This window comes from Sinocyclocheilus rhinocerous, unplaced genomic scaffold, assembly GCF_001515625.1.
Source record: "Sinocyclocheilus rhinocerous isolate Xijiao unplaced genomic scaffold, SAMN03320098_v1.1 scaffold395, whole genome shotgun sequence".
Taxonomy (NCBI): Eukaryota; Metazoa; Chordata; class Actinopteri; order Cypriniformes; family Cyprinidae; genus Sinocyclocheilus; species Sinocyclocheilus rhinocerous.
The window spans coordinates 509,385-534,027 of NW_015660890.1; the positions used below are offsets into that span (position 1 = coordinate 509,385).

Here is a 24,643-nt window from a genome sequence, read left to right on the forward strand (position 1 = left end):
CTTTATTTACTTAAACATCAATTACTAAGTACTCCATACTTGGAACTAACTTCTGAACCCCTTCAGTATTAATATTTATGGACACGTATTAAAACGTTTATCTGACAACTGCAAAAAAATTAAAAAATAAATTGCAAGATAAAATTCACAGAACTTATAAAACATAGAGGAAATGAACAAATGCATCATATAATGTGTTCAGAACAACACATTATTATGCCTGTAAGTAACTAATCATATATTTACTGATATTATTAGAAATATACCAATATATTATACATCTGATGAGGAGGCAGGGAGAGGACAGGTTGCATTTTCAGTTGGACAAACTAATTAAAAATGCCTGATTTGTTAAGTTTTTATGGTTTATGATTACCAAAAAAATACTCAATTGTATGTCTAAACCTTTATGTAGATGACTTGTGCATTGGAATCACCCCAAAACATCCTAAATATTCTCCAGCTGCCTGATGGTCAACATTAATAATTAATAATTAAAACTGCGAAGCCTGTCAAATGGAACGAACGCTTTATTTTATTTAAACAATCTCTCTGAAGGGTAAAAAGATAATAAAGGACTGTATGTACCGTGATATTTTAGTTCCGTCGAGACGAGTTTCTGCTTCTTCCCTGATCGCTGGACGACAGCGGCGGCGCGTCATCACTGCCGCGGGAGTGAGCACGCATTTCAAAATAAAAGACTCGTGAGATCACGTTAAAGCACATTAAAACTTAAATTAAAACACATCAAGAAGCTTTTTCTAATATGCTTTGATTTTTTTGTGGCTATTCTTTAGTGTCTTTAATTTAAAAATTTTATTATTTCATCCTTGTCCGACAAGAATGTCGTCAAACAAGCATGACAACCGAAATTTCTGCGAGGTCCGATTTAAAACAGGTAATGTCAGCTAATTAAATGCTATTTAAGAAAAAATGTTAGCAATTTCACAACACAATCTAACAATAAAAAAGAAGAGATAAAAAAAAGATAAGAAGAGATAAGAAAATAATGAAACAAAAAAGTAGGCTATTTAAAATTTTTATCTTTGAAAATGCGATTTTATTCATTTTATACTATTAAACTTTATTCATTTAATACTATTAGTGACTTGCGGTTCTGGGTTCTACACTAAAATGTTAACGTTATTTTATTTTTATTTTCTTATAGAGTCTTGGATTGATGTTGTGCAGTGCACATCCAAATCTGTAGAGGGCGCCAACAGTGGCTCAACCCTACAACACGGAAGTTATTATGTTGTATAAAAAAAAACACATGTGGATACAAGTGAATTTGTACATGTGAGGAACTAACCATGGCTCAAACCTAGAGGGCGCCAACAGTGGCTCAACCCTACAACACGGAAGTTATTATGTTGTATAAAAAAAAAACACATGTGGATACAAGTGAATTTGTACATGTGAGGAACTAACCATGGCTCAAACACAAAACAATATTAAGAAAACCTCTTCTAGAGACTTGTTGACCTGTGGCAACGGAAAAGGTGAGACATTCTGAGTTTAGAGAGAAAATCTCGTCTAAAAAAAATCTCGGTTTTTCCCATGTTGTGTGTGGTGAAAATACCATTTCATTTTAGAAAACTAACTAGAAGTCAATTGACATGTGAAAATAAAAATAATGTTTCTAAGTTAACATTTGACCAGTTGAGAAGAACTACTCTCAAATCATAATGTAGAAATGTAAAAATGAAACTACATCTCTGATGTGCTTTGTTGTTGCTTATTATTTGCACCATAACCAAATATAATTTTGGGAACACTTAATCATAAATGAATTGTTAACTTTGATATCTCCAGAAATCCATGAAAAACTTCTGTTGAACTCTAAAAGTGCTTCACTGCAGACAGAAAGGGTCCCCAGAAGTAGTGGTGAGTATGTTCATGTCATCAGTTGGGTTATCTTTAATGCATAATTCCCATAATCTATTAAATAAGAGTGTATTGTTTCTGTGTGCTAGTCTTGGACAGAATGCAAAGTTTCCTTCCACAAATCGCCCAAGCCAATGAGTCTCTAAGACAACAGATGGAGGAGGCTCCCGCTGGTTTCTTTAACATTGAGAGTGTGGAGGATGCAGAGAAAATCATTGAGATGGTGCGTCTGCTCTCACCACCAGCTGTAGTTCATCTTTAACGTGTCTAAATATAACAATATTTCACTTGTTCCATAATAACCAGACGTGTCTGCCTTGCAGGACGTGGCTCTGGTTGAACTGGAGGATTCAGACAGCAGCGAAGAGGATGAGTCGTCATCATCATCATCATCATCAGAGGAAGACAGCTCAGAGGACGAGGTGCAAACTGTCACTGCAAAGACACTCAAACTTCCAGGTGACAGAAAGAGAAAGGCCAACATCCAGGTGATGGAGAAAGAGTGCGAGTGAGAGAACACATACTGCCAACTGGAACTCTGGGAGAGCGCTGGACTCACGCCAGGCCGTTTCTGTGCCTATTAAAGAAATATATAACCCTTCCAAGTTTGTTGTTGTTTGGAATGAGCACAGACCAGTGATTTTATTTCCTGGTGAGCTGGCAGACTGACATTTCATGTTCTTTGGAGATATTTTTATCCATGATTAAAGTAGTTCACCAAAAAAATGAAAATTTGCTGAAAATGTACTCCTCCTCAAGCCATCCATGATGTAGATGAGTTTGTTTCATCATCGTAACAGATTTAGAGAAATGTAGCAGTACATAACTTGCTCACCAATAAATGCAACGTCTAAATGATGGATTTGTTTCTTACAAACATGCAACTTTTCGCTTCACAAGACATTGATTGATGGACTGGAGTCATGTGGATTACTTGTGGATTATTGTGATGTTTTTATCAGCTGTTTGGACTCTCATTCTGACGGCACCCATTCACTGCAGAGGATCCACTGGTGAGCAAGTGATTTGAAGCTACATTTCTCCAAATCTTTTCTGATGAAGAAACAAACTCATCGACATCTTGGATGGCCTGAGGGTGAGTACATTTTCAGCAAATTTTTATTTTTGGGGAGACTAAAGCCACTCTATTGTGTTTTCTCAGCTGAGTATACTTGAAAAATGGATTGTATTCTGGTATTAACTATATTAAAAGGTCAGTGTTTCAATAGTGTTTCAATCAAGAAAAACAAAGTTTTTTCAATTTACATTCTTTATTGTAAAAATGGTTTCCCGACGCTCCTTACATTTTGTTTGTAGTTGCTATAAAGTTGAAATACTGTTGTGTGTAATGACTGTTTGGCAATGTGACACTTCCAGTGTGACTGACAGTTTATACAGAACCTAAAATACTCATATTAACATCTGCATATGATAACATTTCATCTTATGTCAAATGCATGTCCATCGACATCTTGGATGGCCTGAGGGTGAGTACATTTTCAGCAAAGTTTTATTTTTGGGGAGACTAAAGCCACTCTATTGTGTTTTCTCAGCTGAGTATACTTGAAAAATGGATTGTATTCTGGCATTAACTATATTAAAAGGTCAGTGTTTCAATAGTGTTTCAATCAAGAAAAACAAAGTTTTTTCAATTTACATTCTTTATTGTAAAAATGGTTTCCCGACGCTCCTTACATTTTGTTTGTAGTTGCTATAAAGTTGAAATACTGTTGTGTGTAATGACTGTTTGGCAATGTGACACTTCCAGTGTGACTGACAGTTTATACAGAACCTAAAATACTCATATTAACATCTGCATATGATAACATTTCATCTTATGTCAAATGCATGTCATTGCTTGAAGTGTTCATGCACAACAAAAGCAACATGATTCTTCAGCGAACATTCAGCAACAGATATTTTCAGTCATTTTAACAAGAATGCGTCAGAATACTTCACATTGTATTGAATTCAAGAGTAAGCTACTATTACATATTTTCCCATCAAGCATGTCCAATATTTTTTAACAAAATAAATAACGTCCTTTCAAAAAGAATAGTGTGTTTATATCATTTCCCTTTCCAATCTTCTGTCTGGAATGCAACATTAAATATATAAAATAAGACAAGTTGTCATATCCTCTAATAAAATATATACAGTTATGCTAATAAAAATGAGTGATGTGAAAATGCTATGCATAATAAAAACCTTTGGGATGTACAAATATGGTAATACAGATTTCATAAAGTGGCAGTGATGCAACATGGCTTTTAAATATAAGACTATAAATGTAAAACTAAAAGACTGTGTGTGTGCAACTGGCTGAATAGCTTAAAAACTGAAATATGCTGAGGCCACGAACACCACCATTTAAAAGTTTGGGGTCAGTATTTTTTTTTTTTATATATATAGAAATAGTACTTTTATGCAAGAATGCATTGAATTGATGAAATGTGACAGTAAAGACATTTCTAATGTTACAAAAGATTCCTATTTTAAAAATGTTTGTTCTTTTGAACAGTTTCCACAAAAATATTAAGCAACACAACAGCTTCCAACATGATGATAATAAATATTTCATGAGCAGCAAATCAGCATATTATACTGATTTCTGAAGGATCACGTGACACTGAAGACTGGAGTAATGACGCTGAAAATTCAGCTTTGCATCACAGAAATAAATGACATTTTAATATAAATTGAAATAGATATTTCACAATATTACTGTTTTTACTGTATTTCTGATCAAATAAATGCAGCCTTGGTGAGACTTCTGACCTCAAACTTTTGAACAGTTGTGTAAATGAGCCGTTTTATCCTAACCAGTTGTGATATGATGACCGACAGGACATTTTGTTGGTTTCTTGGTTTCAGCATCACGGCAAAAGCATCACGCAGCAGTTTCACGTTCAGCGTGGACAGACAAATGACTTGTCTCTGGAAACATGATTAGGAAACGCTCAAGATCATTGTAGTGTTGTGGTTACTTCCTGAAACTGACTCAGTCTGATAATTCACTTTACCTCAGTATGATACCCGTTTACTAGTTAAAAACAATGCTTGATCTGATTTGTGGCTGATTCTGTGTCCTTGGCTCCACTTGGAGGTCTTTTGCCATTTTTTCCATTTTTAAAACATTGTTAGCCAGTGTAGACTGGTAAGTCAGCATTTGTCCCACTCCAAACATTTCCAGAAAAAAGGGTGATAAAAAATGTAGGCACATCAGTGTAGTCATGGCAGGAAATGCTTTTCCTATCAATGTCCGGCCACTTCAAGCTGCAGTCACGGGCCATGCAGTCTTTTTCATTCAATACTCCACCGTCACAGCTTTAGTCCGCAGGTACTCGTGCAGGGCTTCTTCACCTGTATACACATGCACATGGTCCTCATGTTCATGAATCTGGTTTTAAAGTGATACAGAGTAATGATGCAGTGTGTTTTGTTCACTCTTACCAAGGTCTTTCCCAAACCCGGACTGTTTGAAGCCTCCAAAGGGAGCCGCCACATCGGTTTTGTTGTAGGTGTTGACGAACACGGTTCCCGCCTCCAGCCTCTCGCTCACGTACATGGCCTTGTTGATGTCACGGGTGAAGACTCCAGAGGCCAGGCCGAACTCTGTGTTATTGGCTCTGCTCAGAACTCCATCTACATCACTGATGAGCATCAAACAATCATATTACATGTTGTTCTAATGAGCTCCTGCCTTGGATTTGGATCATCTTGCAGGTCTGACTGCCACAAAAAGTCCTACTAAGGTCCAAAAAAGGCAGCTTACCCATCTTTGAATTTGGATACCACCATAACAGGGCCAAATGATTCCTCTTTGGCGATGAACATGTGGTCCTCTACATCTGTGAAGACTGTGGGCTCCATAAAAAAGCCTGTAAGCATAAATAGGCAGATATTAAAAATGGAATAACTAAATTATTAACTAAAACTACTAAAAATTATTTTTGGCAACTGAAATGAAGTTGAAATAAAACATAATTATTAGATGAAACTTTGAAAACATAAAAGAAAATTAGAAATGCTGCCTGAAATAAACAAGTTTAAGTACTTAAAAAAACTAAAACTGAAAAAGAAAAAACGAATAAAAATGACAAAAGCTCATAAAATGACTAAAACTATTAAAATGAAGACTAAATTAAAGTAAAGACTATGGGCTCCATACAAAAAGCCTGTAAGCATAAATAGGCAGATATTAGAAATGGAATAACTTAATTATTAACTAGAACTACTAAAAATATTTTTTGGTAACTGAAATTAAGTTGACATAATTATTAGTTTAATTAATTAATTATTAATTATTAGAAATGCTGCCTGAAATAAATAAGTTTAAGTACTTAAAATACTAAAACTAAAACTGAAAAAAAGAAAAACTAATAAAAATGGCAAAAGCTCATAAAATGACAAACTATTAAAATGAAAAAATGAAAAAAAAGAGAAATTATGTCTTAAAAAGTTACTTAAAATGACTAAAAACTAAAACTAAATTTAAAAATAAAGCTAAATATAATCAATATACAAATATATAAAAAAAACTTATAAATATGACAAAATCACATAACAAAATGACAAACTTAAACTGTAATTAAAATGCAACACTTGACCTTAAATGAAAATGAGAAATGGTGCCTTAAAAGCTGACTGAAATAAATAATTTAAAGTACTAATATTGATAAAACTAAAACTGAAATAAAATAAAGCTAAATATAAAGAACAGAAATATATTAAAAACTAATAAAAATGCCAAAACACATAACAAAATCAGTACAACTTAAAATCTAAAAATAAGACAATTCAAAATATTAAGAAATACTATTATAGCATATATGATTATACATGACCAAAATGGCCTTATTTACATTCAAAAACATTCACAAAACAAATGGATGTTCACAAACCCTTTTAAATCATGGATGTCTTAGATTGGAGGTCTCACCTTGTCTGTCCACCTGTCTCCCACCATACACAAGCGTTGCCCCCTCCTTCACGCCGAGCTCACAGTACTCCACCAGCTTGTCCAGGTGAGCCTTGTGGTTCTGAGGTCCGTGATCTGTGGAGCGATCCAAAGGATCTCCAATCTTCATCATCTTGATTTCCTCAACCTGAGCACACAAAAACACACCAGTACGTCATCATCTAGAAGCTGCTCGCAGGCTTTAATATACAATCAATGTTCGAAGGAAACACGTACCACTCTCCTGATGTACTCGTCATGAATGGACTCCTCAACAAACAGCCGGCCTGCAGCAATACAGTTTTCTCCCTTGTTGAAGTACACAGAGCTCATGCCCTGCAACGTACACACAAACACACAGTAAGCTCAAGACGACGATGATCTTGCATCTGTAGCTTTTGACACTAGTTGTCTTCTCTCACCATTCTCACTGCTTTGTCCGTGTCGCAGTCGCTGAAGATGATGAGGGGAGATTTACCGCCCAGCTCCAGAGAAACCTTCTTCAAGTTACTGACTGCACAACTGCAACATAGACAACAGAAATCATCAGCTGGAGGCTCTTTCAAACCATATGAGCCGTTTGAATGATTCACTGTCATTGTACATGACATATTTGAGTAATAGCAACAGAGTAATCAACTATAGTGTTGACTTTAGTTAAAATTACATGAATGGGACTCACCTTTTCATGATTTGTTTGCCTATGGGAGTAGAGCCTGTGAAACCCAGCTTACGGATATCAGGGTGATCAGACATCCTCTGCCCGACCAGACCACCTGAGAGAAAGAGGTGACCGAAATGTCAGTCATCATAGGGAGTAAGAAAGTTAAGTGATAAATAACAACATGATTCTTTAAAACTTCACAGCTTAAGTAACACAATTTTTTTTTGTATGGAATAAATATGTGCTTTAATAAACAGACATGCTGGACATTTCTGCTTTTGTCCCATAGATTTTCATTATAAGTGCATATTATTTTCATTATAAGAGATCTATTTGTTTATACAACTCGAAATATGAGTCAAATCCTGATACCTGATCCTGGTACAATGTTGATGACTCCTTTGGGAATGCCAGCTTTGACTGTCAACTCAGCAAACTTCAGGGCGGTTAGTGGAGTTACCTGGAAAAATCAAGAGAATTTACGTCTAGTTTCTATCCAGTTATAATCTGTTTCTTTGGAAAGTAAATAAATAGGGATGTAACGATTAACCGCGAGCCGGTTGAAAATCGATTCAAATATGTGACAATTCAAATCGGTTGAGATGCTAAACAAATCGCGATTCATTTAGGTGTAGGAGTTTATATGATTGTATGTCTGAGGGGAACTTACTGTCTTTAGAAAAGTTTAGATGGTATTTGTATGCAGCATCTTTGTTTGGATCATGATTAAAATGCAGTGGTTGCCTCTAATTTTAAAAGGAAAGAGCACAGACAAAGCCTTATATGAAGAGATTTATTTGTGTTACTTATTTATTTGATTTGGGGCTTGTTTTAAAATTTTAAAATAAAAAAAATTTAAAAAAAAAAGTTTTATTTACATTTTACATTATATTAACATTTTGTTATTTAGCAGACGGTTTTATCCAAAGTGACTTACAAATGAGGACAATAGAAGCAATAGAAGCAAAACATTTCACAAAGAAATGTGCAGCATTTTGTCCAAGCAATAATAAAAGGACACATTTAATTTATAATTTGTCTTAAATCTAATTTTGTTAAAAAAAAATTGTGAATCGAATCGTGAAATCAAAATTGTGAATCGAATCGTGAGTTGAGTGAATCGTTACATCCCTATAAATAAATCATCTTTTTGTATATCGTTTCTACATTGTAAATTTTTGTTTTATATAATTCAGTTGTTATTTATTTAATAGTATTTGTACTTTAGTTAAAATAACAGTATATGTATTAGTTTATATTATATCAGATAAAATATACATTAATATAAATATGTAAAAAATATAAACATAAAATCAGCACATTTCAGTGTGGTTAGTGGGAAAATATAGAGAGAATATCAAAATAACTAAGAATATAGTCTAGTTTGTATCCAATAGTTTATGTATTCTCCCACTAACTGCACTGATATTTACTGAGTTTATATTTTTATATATTTATATCAATGTATATTTTTATACATATACATATGTATATATTGTATATGTATTAATTTATATTATATCAGATAAAATATACATATAGAATAGGTATTAATTTATACTCCGCAAATATCAGTGCAGTTAGTGGGAGAATATAGAGAGAATATCAAAAGAACTGAGAATATATTCTAGTTTATATGCAGAAGTGTGTGTTTTTCTGAAAGTAAGTCATATTTTGTATATTTTGTGTGTATTGTATATTTTTTATAATTCAATTTTTATTAATTTATGCAATGGTATTTTTACTTTTTAAAAATATAGAGAATAATGGGAGAATATCAAAATAATTGAGAGTATAGTCTAGTTTGTATTATTTTGTATATTGTATATTTTCATCATTAATCATTTATAATAATGTTAATTAATTTAATTTAATATATATATATATATATATATATATATAACTAATAATAGTTTTTGTGTTTGTGTGTTTTACCTGAGCAGGTTTCAAGACGAGTGTGTTTCCCGCCGCCAGACAGGCTGCACTCTTCCATGCCAACATCATAAGTGGGTAATTCCAAGGAATCACTATGGCACACACACTGAGACACAAACAAACACCATCTTACACATTTATGCTAATCAAATTTGCATACACTCACACACACATTTACTGTACAATCACTCACCCCAGAGGCTCTTTCTTTGTAAAGGTGAGGTTGCGATTGGGTCTGGCCTGATTGATGGGTATCGTTGAGCCCTGCGAGGAACAGGACATGATGCGTCAGCGACAGGAAAATATCAAATCAAGGCCTAAGTGAACACACACACACCTGGATCTTGTCGCACCAGCCAGCAAAGTATCTGAATGTCTGAATGGACATGCCAACGTGTGTCTTCAAGGCCAGAGTATAAACGGCACCAGAGTCAATCGTCTCAATAGTTGCCAACTCCTCCTGGTGTTCCTCCATCAGGTCAGCCAAACTACACACAAAAGAAGTAAAAAAATTCCCATTGTGTTGCAAATAAATTATGCCCAACAGGAAGTTCTCTGAGAAATCAATTCTAGGTCAAATGATCGCACTGTATTACTATTTGTTTTGCAAATGAGTTTGGCTTTTCATATCTATGTCAAATATTTGCCCAGCGGCTCAATTGAGTCAACAAAACTCTCGAACACATCTTACCGGTAGAGCAGCCGTCCGCGGTCACGAGGGTTCATCTTACCCCAAGGTCCGTTGTCGAAGGCCTCTTTGGCTGCACTAACTGCTCTGTCCACATCCATCACGGATGCATATGATACCTTACAGATCACCTGAAACACAACTCAACCATTAGTCATGCCAGGGATGAGTTCATGTGTGTTTGAGTTGACTGAACGTACCGAACCATCTGTTGGGTTCACAGTGTTGTATGTCTTTCCATCTTCGGCATCTTCGAAGTTGCCATTGATGAAACACTGATATGGCATCTTCACTGTCATGTTATTGACGTCTTTTGTCACGTAGTCGATGACCAGCTCCTCCTCCTGGTCTTCTCCTCGCAGGCGGCGGACGAACATCTGGATGAAGCTCTGGAAGGTGGTGGCCATGTAGACATCCTCATTCTGAAGCTGAACTCCTCCGCATTTCTGCTTCACCTCCTCCACCAATCTAAACCAAACAATCACAATAACGCAGTATCCACTAATAATGTTCATAAAGGTCTAATTCTTCACAAATAGTTGTCATTTAGTTTTACATGACCATTTTCAGCCCCCTTACAATTAAAGAAACTGTTTTTACGAATACTTTAATATGTAAATGACCTCTGTTATGATTGGCTAATCTGTTTGCATGTGAAATGAACTCAAAATCCTTCTGTTAAATTGATAAATACTAAATCAGCAATCTTATGTATGCATGGTAAATCATGTTAATGTGATCATGATTGTGATGTAAATGTCGCAACAATTTCTGGCCATTTTTGCCTTTTAGTTTCAGTGTTATTATTGTAACTAAAATGAAAAAGGTTTACAAAGCTATTAAAAGTCAGTGAAACAAAGCTGAAATAAAATATAAATGTACGATAAAAAAAAAAAAAATGTTGCATGGAAACTAACAAAATTTTTACATTTTACCAAAAAGGCTAAATATTATTTTACTTTAATAAAAATGACTAAAACTAAAATTTAAATTAAAAAAGCTAATTGAAAAAATCTATAAATACTCTAACATACTATAAAATATTAAATACAGTATATCATTTAAAATATTAAATACAGTATATAAATAAATAGGATAAATAAAATAAAACAATAAATAAATAAATGAAATTCAGACCCACCTGACTACATCCATGGAAGCAGCTCCAGACTTAAAGAAATCGGTTGTGTCATCAATAACTGGAACATTACTCAGAATACCTTTCCAGATCGCCTAGACAAGTATAAAACAACATAAAAATGACATAATTGCTCGAATATATGCTACAATACATTTCTGAGGCACATACACATACCCTGATTTCCTCTGCCATTTTCTTCTCATCGTCTGTGAGATCCAAACTGGCAGCCTCATCTGACGAGAAGTATTTGGATGCAGAAATCATCTTTCTATCCTCAAACTGCAGGTTCTTCACCTGGAGCTGCACAGTGATATTGTAATAAAGCAGTTAATTCTCTTTATTATGAATTTGTAGCACAGACTTGATGCACTAAAATCCTTAAAGCTAAGTAAATAAGAGAGCAGAAGCTAACCGCTTTTCCATCAGACCCAAACAGAATAAGCCCAGATTTGGCAATGAGTCCAGGATGAGACGCCCCTTCCACCTCGATTGGCTGACCTGCGGGCACTGACCCGCTCAGCATTGATGAGCTGTACAGCGTTACTGGCTACACAAAAGAACACACACACACACACACACACACACACACACATTACTATACAGTAAAACATTATTATAGCAGGACCATAAGAATTAGTCTTGAGTTTGTCTAAAGTAAAAAATGTTGTGCTGTCAAATGATTAATCGCGATTAATCGCATCCAAAATAAAAGTTTTTGCTTACATAATATATGAATGTGTACTTTGTATATTTATAATGTATATATAAATACAAACAGACATGTATATTCTTAAGAAAAATATGTTATGTTTATATATTAAATATTTATATAAAATATAATAATATAAATATATAAATGTATATACATGTAAATATTTTCAAAATACATACTGTATGTGTGTGTATTTATATACACATAATAAATAAACACAGTACACATACATATATTATGTAAACAAAAACTTTTATTTTGGATGCGATTAATCGTTTGACGGCACTAAAAATTTTTTGATACCAAATAAATAGACTCCCCTACAAAGAAGCCCTTTTACTAAATTATAAAAACATAAATATTTTTATTTATTCAAGACTCATTCCTACTATGCGAGTAAAATATTTAGCATGATTTTCTAAAGATTTACAAAAATGTGTCATAAATTTATTATTTTTTAATTTGCAATAGTTTAAATAAGTAATATTTTTTATATTATTTAAAAAATATATTACATTTTTTTTATATATAATGTTTATATTATATATAAAAATATGTATTATATTTTACTAAAGTAGAAATTTTAAATATACATTTTGTAAAATATAATATGTATTTATATATGTCATTTGTAATATGCATCTTTTTGTTATGGTCCCCTTTGTGGTCCCATTTTGATCAAGATTCAAACGGACTATTGTTTAGGAAATGCACCTTTCCATCAATGACAACCCAGGCACCCGGAACTTTATCATGACCACGGATCCAGTTATGGATGACCTCTGCTGGCTGAGCCATATTCACCTGGAGAAAGAGAGGCAAAGACAGATAAAATGATGCTCACTTCCTGGACCTTTTTTGCTTACCTTTGAAAAACCTAAGCTTAATTTGGACTGATTAACATAATTGTCTTTGGGTCTCACCTTAGCATTGGATTTCTTTTGGATTCCCTCATAGCTGGCTCCTTCTTCAGACTGATGGATCTTTGGAGCTTTGCCGTCTGCAATAAGCTGTACAGCTTCTACCTGTTTGAACACAATTTGGAAGTCAACTCAGATTCATGAACCTCATAGGAGTCAAAATCTAACATTTAGTTTGCATAAAAAGTGTTTTTGAAAATGTTCTTCATAATTACCATAGCCTTGATGCCCTCTGGAAACAGAAAGCGGTTATAAAGTGTGTCCACTGTATCGTTGGGCTCTACTGGACATTCCTTTTGAAGCAGGATGGGGCCGGTGTCCAAACCATCATCAGCCCAGAATATACTAAATCCTGCTTTCTTATCACCCTCGATTAATGTCCTGCACACACATATTTAAATCCATTTAATTGAAAGGAATAGTCCATCCAAATATTACAATTTTCTAAAAATCTACTCACCCTCCGGCCATCCAAGATGTAGATGAGTTTGTTACTTCATCAGAGCATCACTTGCTCACCAATGGATCCTCTGCAGTGAATGGGTGCCGTCAGAATGAGAGTCCAAACATCTGATAAAAACATCACAATAATCCACAAGTAATCCACTCGACTCCAGTCCAGCAATAAAGTCTTGTGAAGTGAAAAGCTGCGTGTTTGTAAGAAACAAATCCATGCATCCATAATCCATAATAAAGCTTCACATCAAAATCTACCAACTAATTGTTTTGGACTATTTTGCTTGTAAACGGTGCTTAATCTGTGCATTTTTCTCTCCTGATTCAGGCAAGATGAGTTTTTCACTGGAGAAAGCAATATTATAAACAGAGGACTCTTACTTTAGCAACAGCCTAAAGTTAAACATCTTGATGGATTTGTTTATTTCAAACACGCAGCTTTGCACATGTTAATTGATGGACTGGAGTCGTGTGGATTATTGTGATGTTTTTATCAGCTGTTTTGACTCTCATTCTGACGGCACCCATTCACTGCAGAGGATCCACTGCTGAGCAAGTGATGTAATGCTAAATTTCTCCAAATCTCTTATAATGAAGAAACAAACTCACGTACATCTTGGATTAACTGATGTGGATGAGTACATTTTCAACAAATTTTAATTTTTAGTGTAGTTATAAAGAAATGGTAAAATTTTTGGTAAAATCTCACCAGTTAATGGCAGAGGCTCCTCTGTGTCTAGGCAGGACGGAGGGGTGATAAATGATGGAGCCGTGTTTGGGGAAGCCGATCACATTCATAGGGACGAACTGGGAGCAGAAGGGCATGACGTTCAGCTCGGCGCCCACCGCTTTGTACGCCTCCACCACCTCTGGGATGGGTTTACCCTTCACACGCCACCGTGGGAACTTAAACACCGGCGTCCCGTCCTTCTCCGCCACCACCGCTGAAGGTCAGAGAGAGATTGATTCTGAGAAGTTACATAAGGTCGCACCTGGCATATTCAGACTTTACTGAACTTATCATATCAATATGCATACTTAAGTAACTGACCTTGTCTTTTATATCTGAATCTATGAATGTATCAGTAATAAACTGTTAGTGCAGGCCGAGTATTACCACTGTATCAACTTCAAAGGACTTAAATATTATAGTACCCTGGGCACTGTTCACCACCTCAATACAGTCATTAAAATTGTAATCAGCATATTATGTAATCATGATTTTTTTGGAGATGAATCAAAAAGTAACAAATGAACTAGTTCTACACTTCAACCTGTACAGACAGCAGATGTAAACAGGAATGGAGTTTATTATGTTTCCTGGTTTCATCCACTTAAAGGTCTAGTTCACCCAAAAATGAAAATTATGTCATCATTTACTCACTTTCCACTTGTTCCAAACCTGTATGAGTTTCTTTCCTCTGTTGAACACAAAAGATATTTTGAAGAATGTTGGTAACCAAATAGTTGACGGTGGCCATAGTATTTTTCCACACTATGGAAGTAAATGGCAACCATCAATTGTTTGGTTACGAACATTCTTTAAAATATTTTCAACAGAAGAAAGAAACTCATTCAGGTTTAGAACAACATGAAGGTGAGTTAATGATGGCAGAATTTTCATTTTTGGGTGAATTATCCCTTTAACTTTATACTATACATGTACATTTTTATTTTATTGAATTTACAGAATAATCCTGCAACTCTAAACAATTTTCTACAAACAAATAGACTAAGACGAGTAGTTTTTGGAGATAACTATATTTCCTAACTATAAAGATATTATCACTCAATATGTCATTGCATGTTGATAAAATGCGAAATAAATAAATAAATAAATAAATGTGTGTGTGTGTGTGTATACATATACACCTATAATAAAATGTTATAATTATACTTTTATAATTATAATTACAAATTATTATGCATTAATAATGTGTGTGTGTTTATAATTTTTTTTCTTTTTGTACTTATCAATATGCATGCAATTTATAATTAAATTATTAATGCAGAATAATTTTTATTTTAATTATTAAATATTATTAGATCATTAAATATATTTTAAATATTAAATAAGAGTTTTTTTAAACCTTTTTTGGGGCACTCAAAAAAGGGCAATGGTATACTGATGCAATGAGTGAAGACCTTTACCACCTGTAACTCATACGAACTCTTGTAAGAATGATCGTGTCTTCTCTTTGTTCTCACATACATCACAAATGCTCTGATCACGGGGGGACTTTTCACCTCACACGGCTTCACACCACTTTCACCAAAACAATGCGGTCATTATGCGGGATGTACTTCTTCTCTGACCAACACTAAACTGCTCCTGCGCCTCACGCAAACATAAACACTCACACACAGTTGAGCTGTGAGCCAATGAGCTGCTCAGGCATGCAGCATTGTGACGACCTCACTTCCTCTAAGTGTTCATTACAACAATGACGGCCTTAATGTTATCCACAAACCTGATAAATTTGATTAGAGATGTTCAAAAGAAGGGGGGCTTTCTCAGTTTCCTGTTCTCCATCTCTCACTTCCACTTCTGTGACACTTCTCAGCCCCCATGACACCACTACAGTAACAAAAAACGGTCAGTGCTCCACTCTATCCCACCCCCACCCATCTGAGACTCACCCAGGGGGTCCGCCTTGCCGTCCTTATCAGGAACTGTGAATACACCCACCACTTTATGGCCCTGCTTGCGGAGGTTTGTGTACACTTCCTGTCCAAACAAGCTCTGGCCAATCAGGGCCAGCTTCAGCTTATTTTGGTAGTATGCCTGTGAGAAACATTATTATAATGTTAAAACATTTTAAACAAGCTCACCAGACAAAACTATATGATTCACTGTAAAGTGTCACCGACATTAAAATATGAAACATAATCAGTTTATAAGTCCAATTACATAATATGAGCCTTTGTTCTCTGAAACCAACCATTGCTGTGATCTTCATATTTACCAGCTGATTTAGTGTTCAGTGTATTATGGGTCAATGACAAAATAAATCAAAATAAAATATATATATATATAAATTTTAAAATATAAATAATATATATTATTATTTTTTTGCTATTTTATTTATTCATGTTTGAATAAATAAGAAATTCAGTAAATATTCAATAAATACCAAGAAATTCAGTCATTTTTCTTTTCTCTTTTTTTTTTTTTTTTTTTACAATCTTTCAAAATACTTTTAACTAAAATAATGATAAAAAAGGAAAAATATTTTAAAATATAAATAATATATTTTATTATTGCTTGTAGTCTTAGTTTATTATTTTTTTTATTGTTTAAATAAATACATTAATGCCAAACTACTTATAGCAAGAATTTCAGCCCTTTAATGAGACTTTTTTTCTTTTTTTTTTACAATCTTTCAAATGACTTTTAATTCAGATCATGATAAAAATGAGGACATTGAATTGTTTTAAAATATAAATAATACATTTTACCATTACTGTTGTTGTTATTATTAGTTTATTATTGTTTGAATAAATAAAATATTATGCCAAACTATTTATACCAAGAATTTCAGCCTTTTAATGTTATTTTAAACAATCTATCCAAAGACTTTAATTCAGAAATCGATATTGTCTGCATGAATTGCATTTTTTTTATTTTTTAAATAACTTTACAGATCTCGACTAAAATGAGCACAACATTGTCTATTTCATTTCATTATATTCCGTTCTATTTTGTATTGTTATTATTATTATTATTTGTATTTTCTTTTCTTTTCTTTAAACATCTTTTAAGTTTTAATCTTTGTTTTGTGTGTGCATATGATGTTTTGGCAATGTTGTATGCAAAACAACCATGCCAATAAAGAACTCTGAAACTGTGCTGCACAATGGGGCTAAATATAAAGAGCTGCTGGGAGACACAACCAGCTAAAGCATTGCTTATACATAACAGCATAGTAATTATGGATTGTCATAGCAAGATCATGCATGCAAAATGTTTATCTATCAGTGCACATGTGATCTTAAGTTCTAGTTTGCGTTCTAGTAATAGTGACATTAGTAATATGATCTGGCTTCATATTCTCGCCCCCTGCTGAATGCAACTCTCCACGGATCTGTCCACTGGAAGTAATCCGACGAAGCAACGTGGCAAACATTAAACCCCAAGCCGGTTTAACTATATAGAACCTTATATCTAATTAACATGCATATAGTGTCCATATGTAGTGAATTAAAACACAAGTGTAACACCTAACTTACAACATTGCATTAAGATACTGGGTTATATCAACTGACAGCACACTTACAATAACTGTGCATGGGTAAACCCTGTATTATAATGTTATTTCAGAGTTCACCAACATTTCAAAAACGTATTTTAAGGTCTATGCATGTGTCTGCCATCAATACAGCACATTTTTCACGCATGCATTCATTTATTAATTCATATGTATGGCAAAATCAACAATGCAGAAGATGCGATTACTCACAGAGCTCGAGGAGAATTTCCTTATGATGGTGTTCGCCGCCCACAGCATGGTGAAAATATTATAAACACTTAAAGAAAGGTTAGGTTTGAAGTCCAGGGCGGTGGGCTGGGAACATGCGGTCCTACGGTTCGCTGACTGACTGTATGTGGTCACTCAGTGTGGCAGCGGAACCAGACTGAACCGACGCGAGGTCAGTGCGTGCGCGCTCCCGGGACATACGTCACGGCGCCTATTCATTTAGACAGATGCGTAACCCCAGTTATTAATCATTAATAATATTATTAAAAACATAACGGATATCTGAGGGGTCCATGACGGTAAATGTAAGACTTTTTAAAACCAAGTAAAGAAAATGTAAGCAATAAATCGAAATCAATAAGTTTTCTAAATGTAGGACATGTCTAGGGAGCACACAATAAATTGTATTAGCAACACTAAAAACTTTAAAAGTAAAGCTTTCAATCAATCTCCATTACTTTTGAATGCATCTAACAATTTATTAAAATTGTACAAGTCTTAAATCAAGATACATTTACATCAGAAGCAAAATGACATGTAAGAGAAAAGGTCTTGTTTTCTGTGAAAATTATTTAAATGAAGCGAGTTGATATTATCCAAGAAAGTTTCTCTTTTCCAAGAAAACAAGACTTCATGTCTTCATTTTGCATCTTATTAAGTAAATGCATCTTGATTTATTTATGTTGTAGATGTGTGAAAATATTTAATTAGCAAAAATATGTACAAAAACACCATTTTTTTTGCAATGTAGGCAACATGAATTTAATATTTTCTGCTCTGATTTAAGACTTTTTAAGGCCGTAGTTTGTGGAAGGGCAAAATAAAATGATATTTGAACTCACAAAACTCTTCATCCAAGAACATATCAGAGTGCATTATTGTAAGTTATCTGTTAAAACAGGCGGTGTGTGTTCGGTCCTTACCTCAAGGTCAGTTATTTGGCTCAGGAGGGATCCTATCCTGCAAATAGTTTGGACACATTTCTGTTTACTTTTCCATGACAGATATCAAGCTGTTCCTGATCTGCTAGTTACCTTTGACAAACAGAAAACAGCTCTAATGTGTGTGTTTTGCCACTCAGGAGTCTAAAACTACAGTTTTTTAACAAGATGAAAATATAGTTCAATATGAGCTACTGACATCTTGTTTTTCAATCTCATATGTTTTATCCTTCATTCTGTATGATCCTGTAATTTTCTTTCAATTTCAGCCTTTTAAGGCAACTTTTTTTTTTTAATTATCACAAAATAAGAACAAATACATCAGGGAACCAAAAGGTTTATTTTTGTGCACAATAAACATAAATTTTAAGTTCAGACAATAATAAAAAGTGTCCTAATAATAAAGCACTGCTGGTGGATCTCACAAAGGGGACTTATGGCTGGAAGAAACTCGACTCACTACTAATTCAGTGAGGTCAGTTTGAATCAATTTATTTACCTAGTTTTGGCATTAGAGGAGAAAACTGACTGAAACGTTAAACAAAAGGTGCTTTGTTCAAGTCAAATGGCTACAGGATAAATGCATCATTTAATAATCCATTCTTCATTCTCAGAATTCATCCAAGGGTTTCATCGCAATAGCAGGGACAGCTTATATTATAGCACATATTTGAGTGGACAGAGGTGTAGATTTGAATTAAATCTCTGGTTTATCAGCTTGATCATGAATAATCTCTAAAGCTCTCCTCATTGGAAAAAACTGTAAAAGCCTAACTATAGCACCTGCGGTCTCCTTGCAGACTGGATAAGATTTCATTGTCGTTCACTAAACCCTGGACTCTTATTGAGAGGTATGCAGGAAAACTAAGTATTTTTTGTCTTGCAGGTACAAAAACTAAGTGCATCCTCAAGAGTGTACATGCAGGAGGGATCACTCATTTCAAAATCCAAAAATCGCTATCCCACAAATGCCAGTTTTAACAGTAGGACGGCAGTTTTACGAGATCACAGGAAACGGATGCCTGCTCCAAACTGCACACCATCACATATCCTGTCAAGGAACAAAAAAATCATTGTTAATTCAAAACAGCAGCGTAAAGGTAGAAAATGTGTGGTTTGGCTACAAAAAAAGTGCTAATCTTTATTAAAAATTCAAAAGTGCCTTTATTTTGCCAGTGACTCAGTATGAATGTGGTTCAGTGGATGTGTATATGTACCTGTCTCCGCTCTGAACACCCATGGGGAAGCAGTAATTGAGTTCAAGCCTAGCAATGTTTCCCAGTCGTAGAATTATTCCTGCGCCGTAAGACCATCGGATACACTCTGCTAGCTTCTGTAGATGTGCGTGTGGTCCCTCTCCTACACAAACATTAATAATTTTGTTGTATCTTTTATTCGTTTTTTTTAATGTATATAATTTGTATGTATTTTTAGTTTTAACGATTTAAATGAATTATTATAAAGTTAAACTAAAATGAGAAATTGCATGATTTAATTTAGTTTACTGTTTATTTTATTTCAAGTAATAAACTGCATTTCCTCAGTTAAAAACGAATCCTTTTTTTCTAGACTAACAAATGACAAGTTTTCGATAAATGACTACTGACCGTAGTTGAGGTTGCAAAGGTTTCCAGCATTAAGGAAGAAGTGTGTTCTGAAGAGGTCAGCCAGGCCGCGTTTGTTTGAGCGGAAGGGGAGGGGCGTATACAGGTGAAGCCCACCAGCCCAATACGCTTCCCCACCCAGATAATCACCTGATCAGGTAAGATTTCAAATCACAAACAAACATTAAGAAAACTATCATTAAGAAAAAATTGTACAAAATTATAAAGGTACAAAAAAAAAATTGTATATGCTGTATATTCACATTTTTTTTAATACACCTTTACCTTCACTCTGAGGGCCTATACTGTACATGCCAAAACCTCTCACACTGGTTGGGCCGCCCAGGTAGAACCTGACATAAAAACAATGCAATGCAATTTGTAAAATGCTATAAACATGTTCAGGCTGGTTAGTGTGTTTCTGAGAAGGTGAGGATTGAAGGGATGAGAGCATCTAATTCACGTCGAAATTAGCAAAATTGCTTACATGACTTCAGTGAGTGGCTTTTTAATTGAGCAGGGAGTGATTTTATCATTCTAAAATGTTTCTTTAGAACTGTGCTGATACAAGATGGCTTTTATTAAACCGAATAATCCTTTACCTAATTTGGTATTCCAAGTCAAAAATTATGTGCCTTTTCATCACCAAATCTTGGAATTAATTTTTTCATCGACTTATTTTCTTTCAATTAGCACAGATTTTATGTATCTTTTTTAACCGACTGGTCTTAGACCTCTTTGATCTAAATTGATGCACCTCGGTTTTTGAGTAAAAAAAAAACCAAAACATTATTTGTGGATAATATTGCCAATGCTCTCTCAAAACTGAGGTGCATGAGTTCAGATCAATGAGGCTTACAATCAATCCAAAAAGAAATACAAAACCTGTGTTAAGTGAAAGAAAACAAGTTGATAAAAGACTGAATCCAAGATTTGGTGATAGCATAATGAGAGATTTATAAGCTTTTTTCTTTTTTTTCTTTTTTTGACCAGGAACATCACAAGTGTAAGAAGATGGGGAAAGCATAAAACATTATTAAAACATTTTTGAGAAGTTGCTGTACCCTGTGTGAGCAAAGTAAGTTTTATTCTTACTTAGTGATAACATTAACTAGTCATCAAAATGACTAGAACACATCACGAGACATAATTATAAGCGTGTATTATTATAAAACCTTTAAAAAAACAATGCATCCACTGAAAAGCAAACAAACAAATGCACACCTGTCAGCAATGGAGGTAGGCTGACCCCCAAGAGGATAGATCATCCCTCCCCATAAAGATGCAGATAACACCTATAAGAGAAAATCAATACACTTACTTAAAGTGTATACACCACCTATCTCTCAAATGAACCATTGACACTCCTAATTGAGATTGTAGATAGAGTGTCAATGGTCCATTTGAGAGATAGGTGGCAGTAATATTAATGTCCAAATACCACAAATGTCCTTTAAAACAGACTTTTATAGCAACTGCTGTCTTTCAAAGGCAGTTAAAGCATGACAGACAATGTAAAAACCAGAAAAATCTATAACATCATACATTAATCAAGACCACTCACCGATCCCCAAATAAATGGTTTGTTAAGCTGCAGCTCAACGTCTTCTTTGAGAAAGCTGGCATCTCCACCGGTGTATCCTGCCAGCTCCTAAACCAACAGAGCGAACACAAGTATTGTTTAACAGTGACGCTAAACCTTCTCCAGACAGTTTTAATCAATGATGGACATTGTGAGGCAAAAGTAATGGTGAGCGAAGAAATACAAAACAGCTACTGATATGTTCTGGGCTGACGTTCAAGTCCACACACCTGGCTGATTCGCAGTAAGGCACCTCTTCGAGGCAAAATGGCAGAGTTTCTGGTGTCTATTACCATAGTGTGCTAGTGTGAGACAAGAAATCTGTGAAATCAGTCATTAGTCTAAAACCAGGGAGCCAAAACACTTGGGATTAAGGCAGCGGGGAGCAGCTTACAGAAAGGGCGGATTTAAGAGTGTGGCCACTCTCCTCTCTCACAGCAAAGGAGGCGCTGCGGGCCAGACATCCCAGTTCACGCCACACACCCTCCCATTTCAGAGTGTGATCCGTCATCCACAGAGGGAACTGCAAGACACATATTGCATTATATCTTTAATTATTGAAGAAACAGTTCACCCAAAAATGAACATTTCCTGAAAATGTACTCACACCTCAGGCCATCCAAGATTTGGAGAAATGTAGCATTATATCACTTTCTCACCAATTGATCCTCTGCAGTGAATGGGTGCCGTCAGAATGAGAGTCCAAACAGCTGATAAAAGCATCACAATAATCCACAAGTAATCCACACAACTCCGGGTCCAACAATTAACATCTCGTGAAGAGAAAAGTGCATTGTCCATTGAAAATGCAATCTTGTCTGAATCAGGAGAGAAACATGCTCAGATAATGCACAGTTTATAAGACCAAATAGTTCGGAACAATTCTGAATATGTTGGTGGATTTTAATGCGAAAGGACAACAGAGAAAGGACTTTTTCACTGGAGAAAGCATTCTTATGGATTAAGCACTTGCAATTTGGCCAGAAGCGACGGTTTAAAGTTAAAACTTTTGTTTCTTACAAACACACAGCTTTTCTTTTCACACGCTGTTAATTGATGGACTGGAGTCGTGTGGATTATTGTGATGTTTTTATCAGCTGTTTGGACTCTCATTCTGACGGCACCCATTCACTGCAGAAGATCCACTGGTGAGCAAGTGATGGAATGCTAAATTATTCCAAATCTGTTGTGATGAAAAAACAAAATCATCTACATCTTTGATGGCCTGAGGGCGAGTAAATTTTCAGCAACTTTTTATTTTTCATTAATTTCTTACATTGAGCTCTGTAGAAACTCCCCTGTCCGTCTCTTTTAGAGAGCTCCACGGGAACTGCCCGGTGACTTTGTACAGGTTTAGAGTGAAGCTACACAAAGCAAAGACGTCAAGTTGTTAAATATCTATTCAACATCACTGTTATGTGTATAGTTAAAACTGAAGGGTGTAATTGCATTTTAACATCGAAAAAGATTACACACTTCACCTTTAAAGTTTAATTTTGTTTGCAGAAATCATACTTGCGCTCATAAAATCCCGACTGTGGTTTAAAGAAGGACAGGCCGTATGACGTCTCCTTAGTTCCATAGGAAAACTGAAAGGTGAGCTTCTCTCCTCGGCCTAACATGTTTGGAAGTTTAATGCCCAAGACCTTGAGAGGAACAAACACACAACTGCAGTAACACAAATTGACACATTATGTAGAAACTACACAGAAAAAGTGAGAGTTGGTGATAATAAAACAATACTCCATACTGACTGAAAATGTTATTATTAATATTATTCATATTGTTATTATTATGATTCATATGAAATATTCTATTATATTCATTTTATTTTTTATAGTCTGAATGGAGATCTCATTTGAGAGTAACTGTGTCTTAACCAGAGCTGTTTTAGTATTATTTATATATACTATTATATTTACTATTTTTACATATTTTAAATGAGCTTTTATTCTTATATGTGACCCTGGACCACAAAACCAGTCATAAGTAGCACGGGTATATTTGTAGCACTAGCCAACGATATATTGTATGGGTCAAAATTATCGATTTTTCTTTTATGCCAAAAATCATTAGGATATTAAGTAAAGATCATGTTCTATGAAGATATTTTGTACATTTCCTACCGTAAATATATCATAACTTAAATTTTGATTAGTATGCATTGCTAAGAACTTCATTTGGACAACTTTAAAGGCGATTTTCTCAATATTTAGATTTTTTTTGCACCCTCAGATTCCAGATTTTCAAATCTCGGCCAATATTGTCCTATCCTAACAAACCATACATCAATGGGAAGCTTATTTATTCAGCCTTCAGATGATGTATAAATCTCAATTTAGAAAAATTGACCCTTATGACTGGTTTTGTGGTCCAGGGTCAAATATTTACACATTTCTTAAGTATATACGTTTACTACATATATTAACTGGTTTATTGTATTTCTTAGTTATAAGTTTGTTTAAATTTCATACAATGAGTATATACTGTATCATATTAACTTTTCAATATTTCCCTAATGTAGTTTGTTGTAAATAGTGTTCTAATATGTGAAATTTAATATGCGTTTGACAGTCAGTGTGTCAGTATTTGTTGCATTATCTCTTTGATAAGTGACAAATAGAATACCAAAAGTATAACATTATATTATATATTATATTATATTATATTATATT

General features: G+C 34.4%; 3 protein-coding genes across 3 annotated transcripts in view; 1 reads left to right on the forward strand and 2 right to left on the reverse strand.

The window, feature by feature from the left end:
• Nucleotides 1-1,347: 1,347 nt before the first annotated feature.
• On the forward strand, nt 1,348-2,645 carry nopchap1 (NOP protein chaperone 1). The gene is made up of 4 exons (XM_016535461.1): nt 1,348-1,502; nt 1,816-1,887; nt 1,977-2,110; nt 2,211-2,645. Exons 1-4 carry the CDS (start codon nt 1,433-1,435, stop codon nt 2,397-2,399), a joined length of 465 nt encoding a protein of 154 aa, XP_016390947.1. The 5' UTR covers nt 1,348-1,432; the 3' UTR covers nt 2,400-2,645.
• Nucleotides 2,646-4,641: 1,996 nt separating this feature from the next.
• On the reverse strand, nt 4,642-17,973 carry LOC107726046 (mitochondrial 10-formyltetrahydrofolate dehydrogenase). The gene is made up of 22 exons (XM_016535520.1): nt 17,824-17,973; nt 16,004-16,148; nt 14,073-14,307; nt 13,123-13,288; nt 12,911-13,012; nt 12,702-12,791; nt 11,688-11,822; nt 11,450-11,575; nt 11,276-11,367; nt 10,335-10,602; nt 10,138-10,265; nt 9,784-9,934; nt 9,640-9,710; nt 9,447-9,552; nt 7,884-7,971; nt 7,530-7,623; nt 7,270-7,369; nt 7,085-7,183; nt 6,830-6,995; nt 5,663-5,768; nt 5,341-5,540; nt 4,642-5,250 (listed from the first exon to the last, which is right to left on the reverse strand). The coding sequence occupies exons 1-22, from the start codon at nt 17,869-17,871 to the stop codon at nt 5,195-5,197; spliced, it is 2,772 nt and encodes a 923-aa protein (XP_016391006.1). The 5' UTR covers nt 17,872-17,973; the 3' UTR covers nt 4,642-5,194.
• Nucleotides 17,974-19,103: 1,130 nt separating this feature from the next.
• LOC107725949 (sorting and assembly machinery component 50 homolog B-like) overlaps nt 19,104-24,643 on the reverse strand; it is a 9,610-nt gene continuing 4,070 nt past the window's right edge. The window contains exons 6-15 of the mRNA XM_016535381.1: nt 23,484-23,614; nt 23,245-23,332; nt 22,363-22,491; nt 22,199-22,270; nt 21,951-22,037; nt 21,611-21,681; nt 20,672-20,739; nt 20,390-20,536; nt 20,000-20,141; nt 19,104-19,833 (exon numbers count right to left, since the gene is read on the reverse strand). Coding sequence (XP_016390867.1) covers nt 19,788-19,833; nt 20,000-20,141; nt 20,390-20,536; nt 20,672-20,739; nt 21,611-21,681; nt 21,951-22,037; nt 22,199-22,270; nt 22,363-22,491; nt 23,245-23,332; nt 23,484-23,614 — 981 coding nt within the window. The 3' untranslated portion in view covers nt 19,104-19,787. The remainder of the gene's footprint in view (nt 19,834-19,999; nt 20,142-20,389; nt 20,537-20,671; nt 20,740-21,610; nt 21,682-21,950; nt 22,038-22,198; nt 22,271-22,362; nt 22,492-23,244; nt 23,333-23,483; nt 23,615-24,643) is intronic.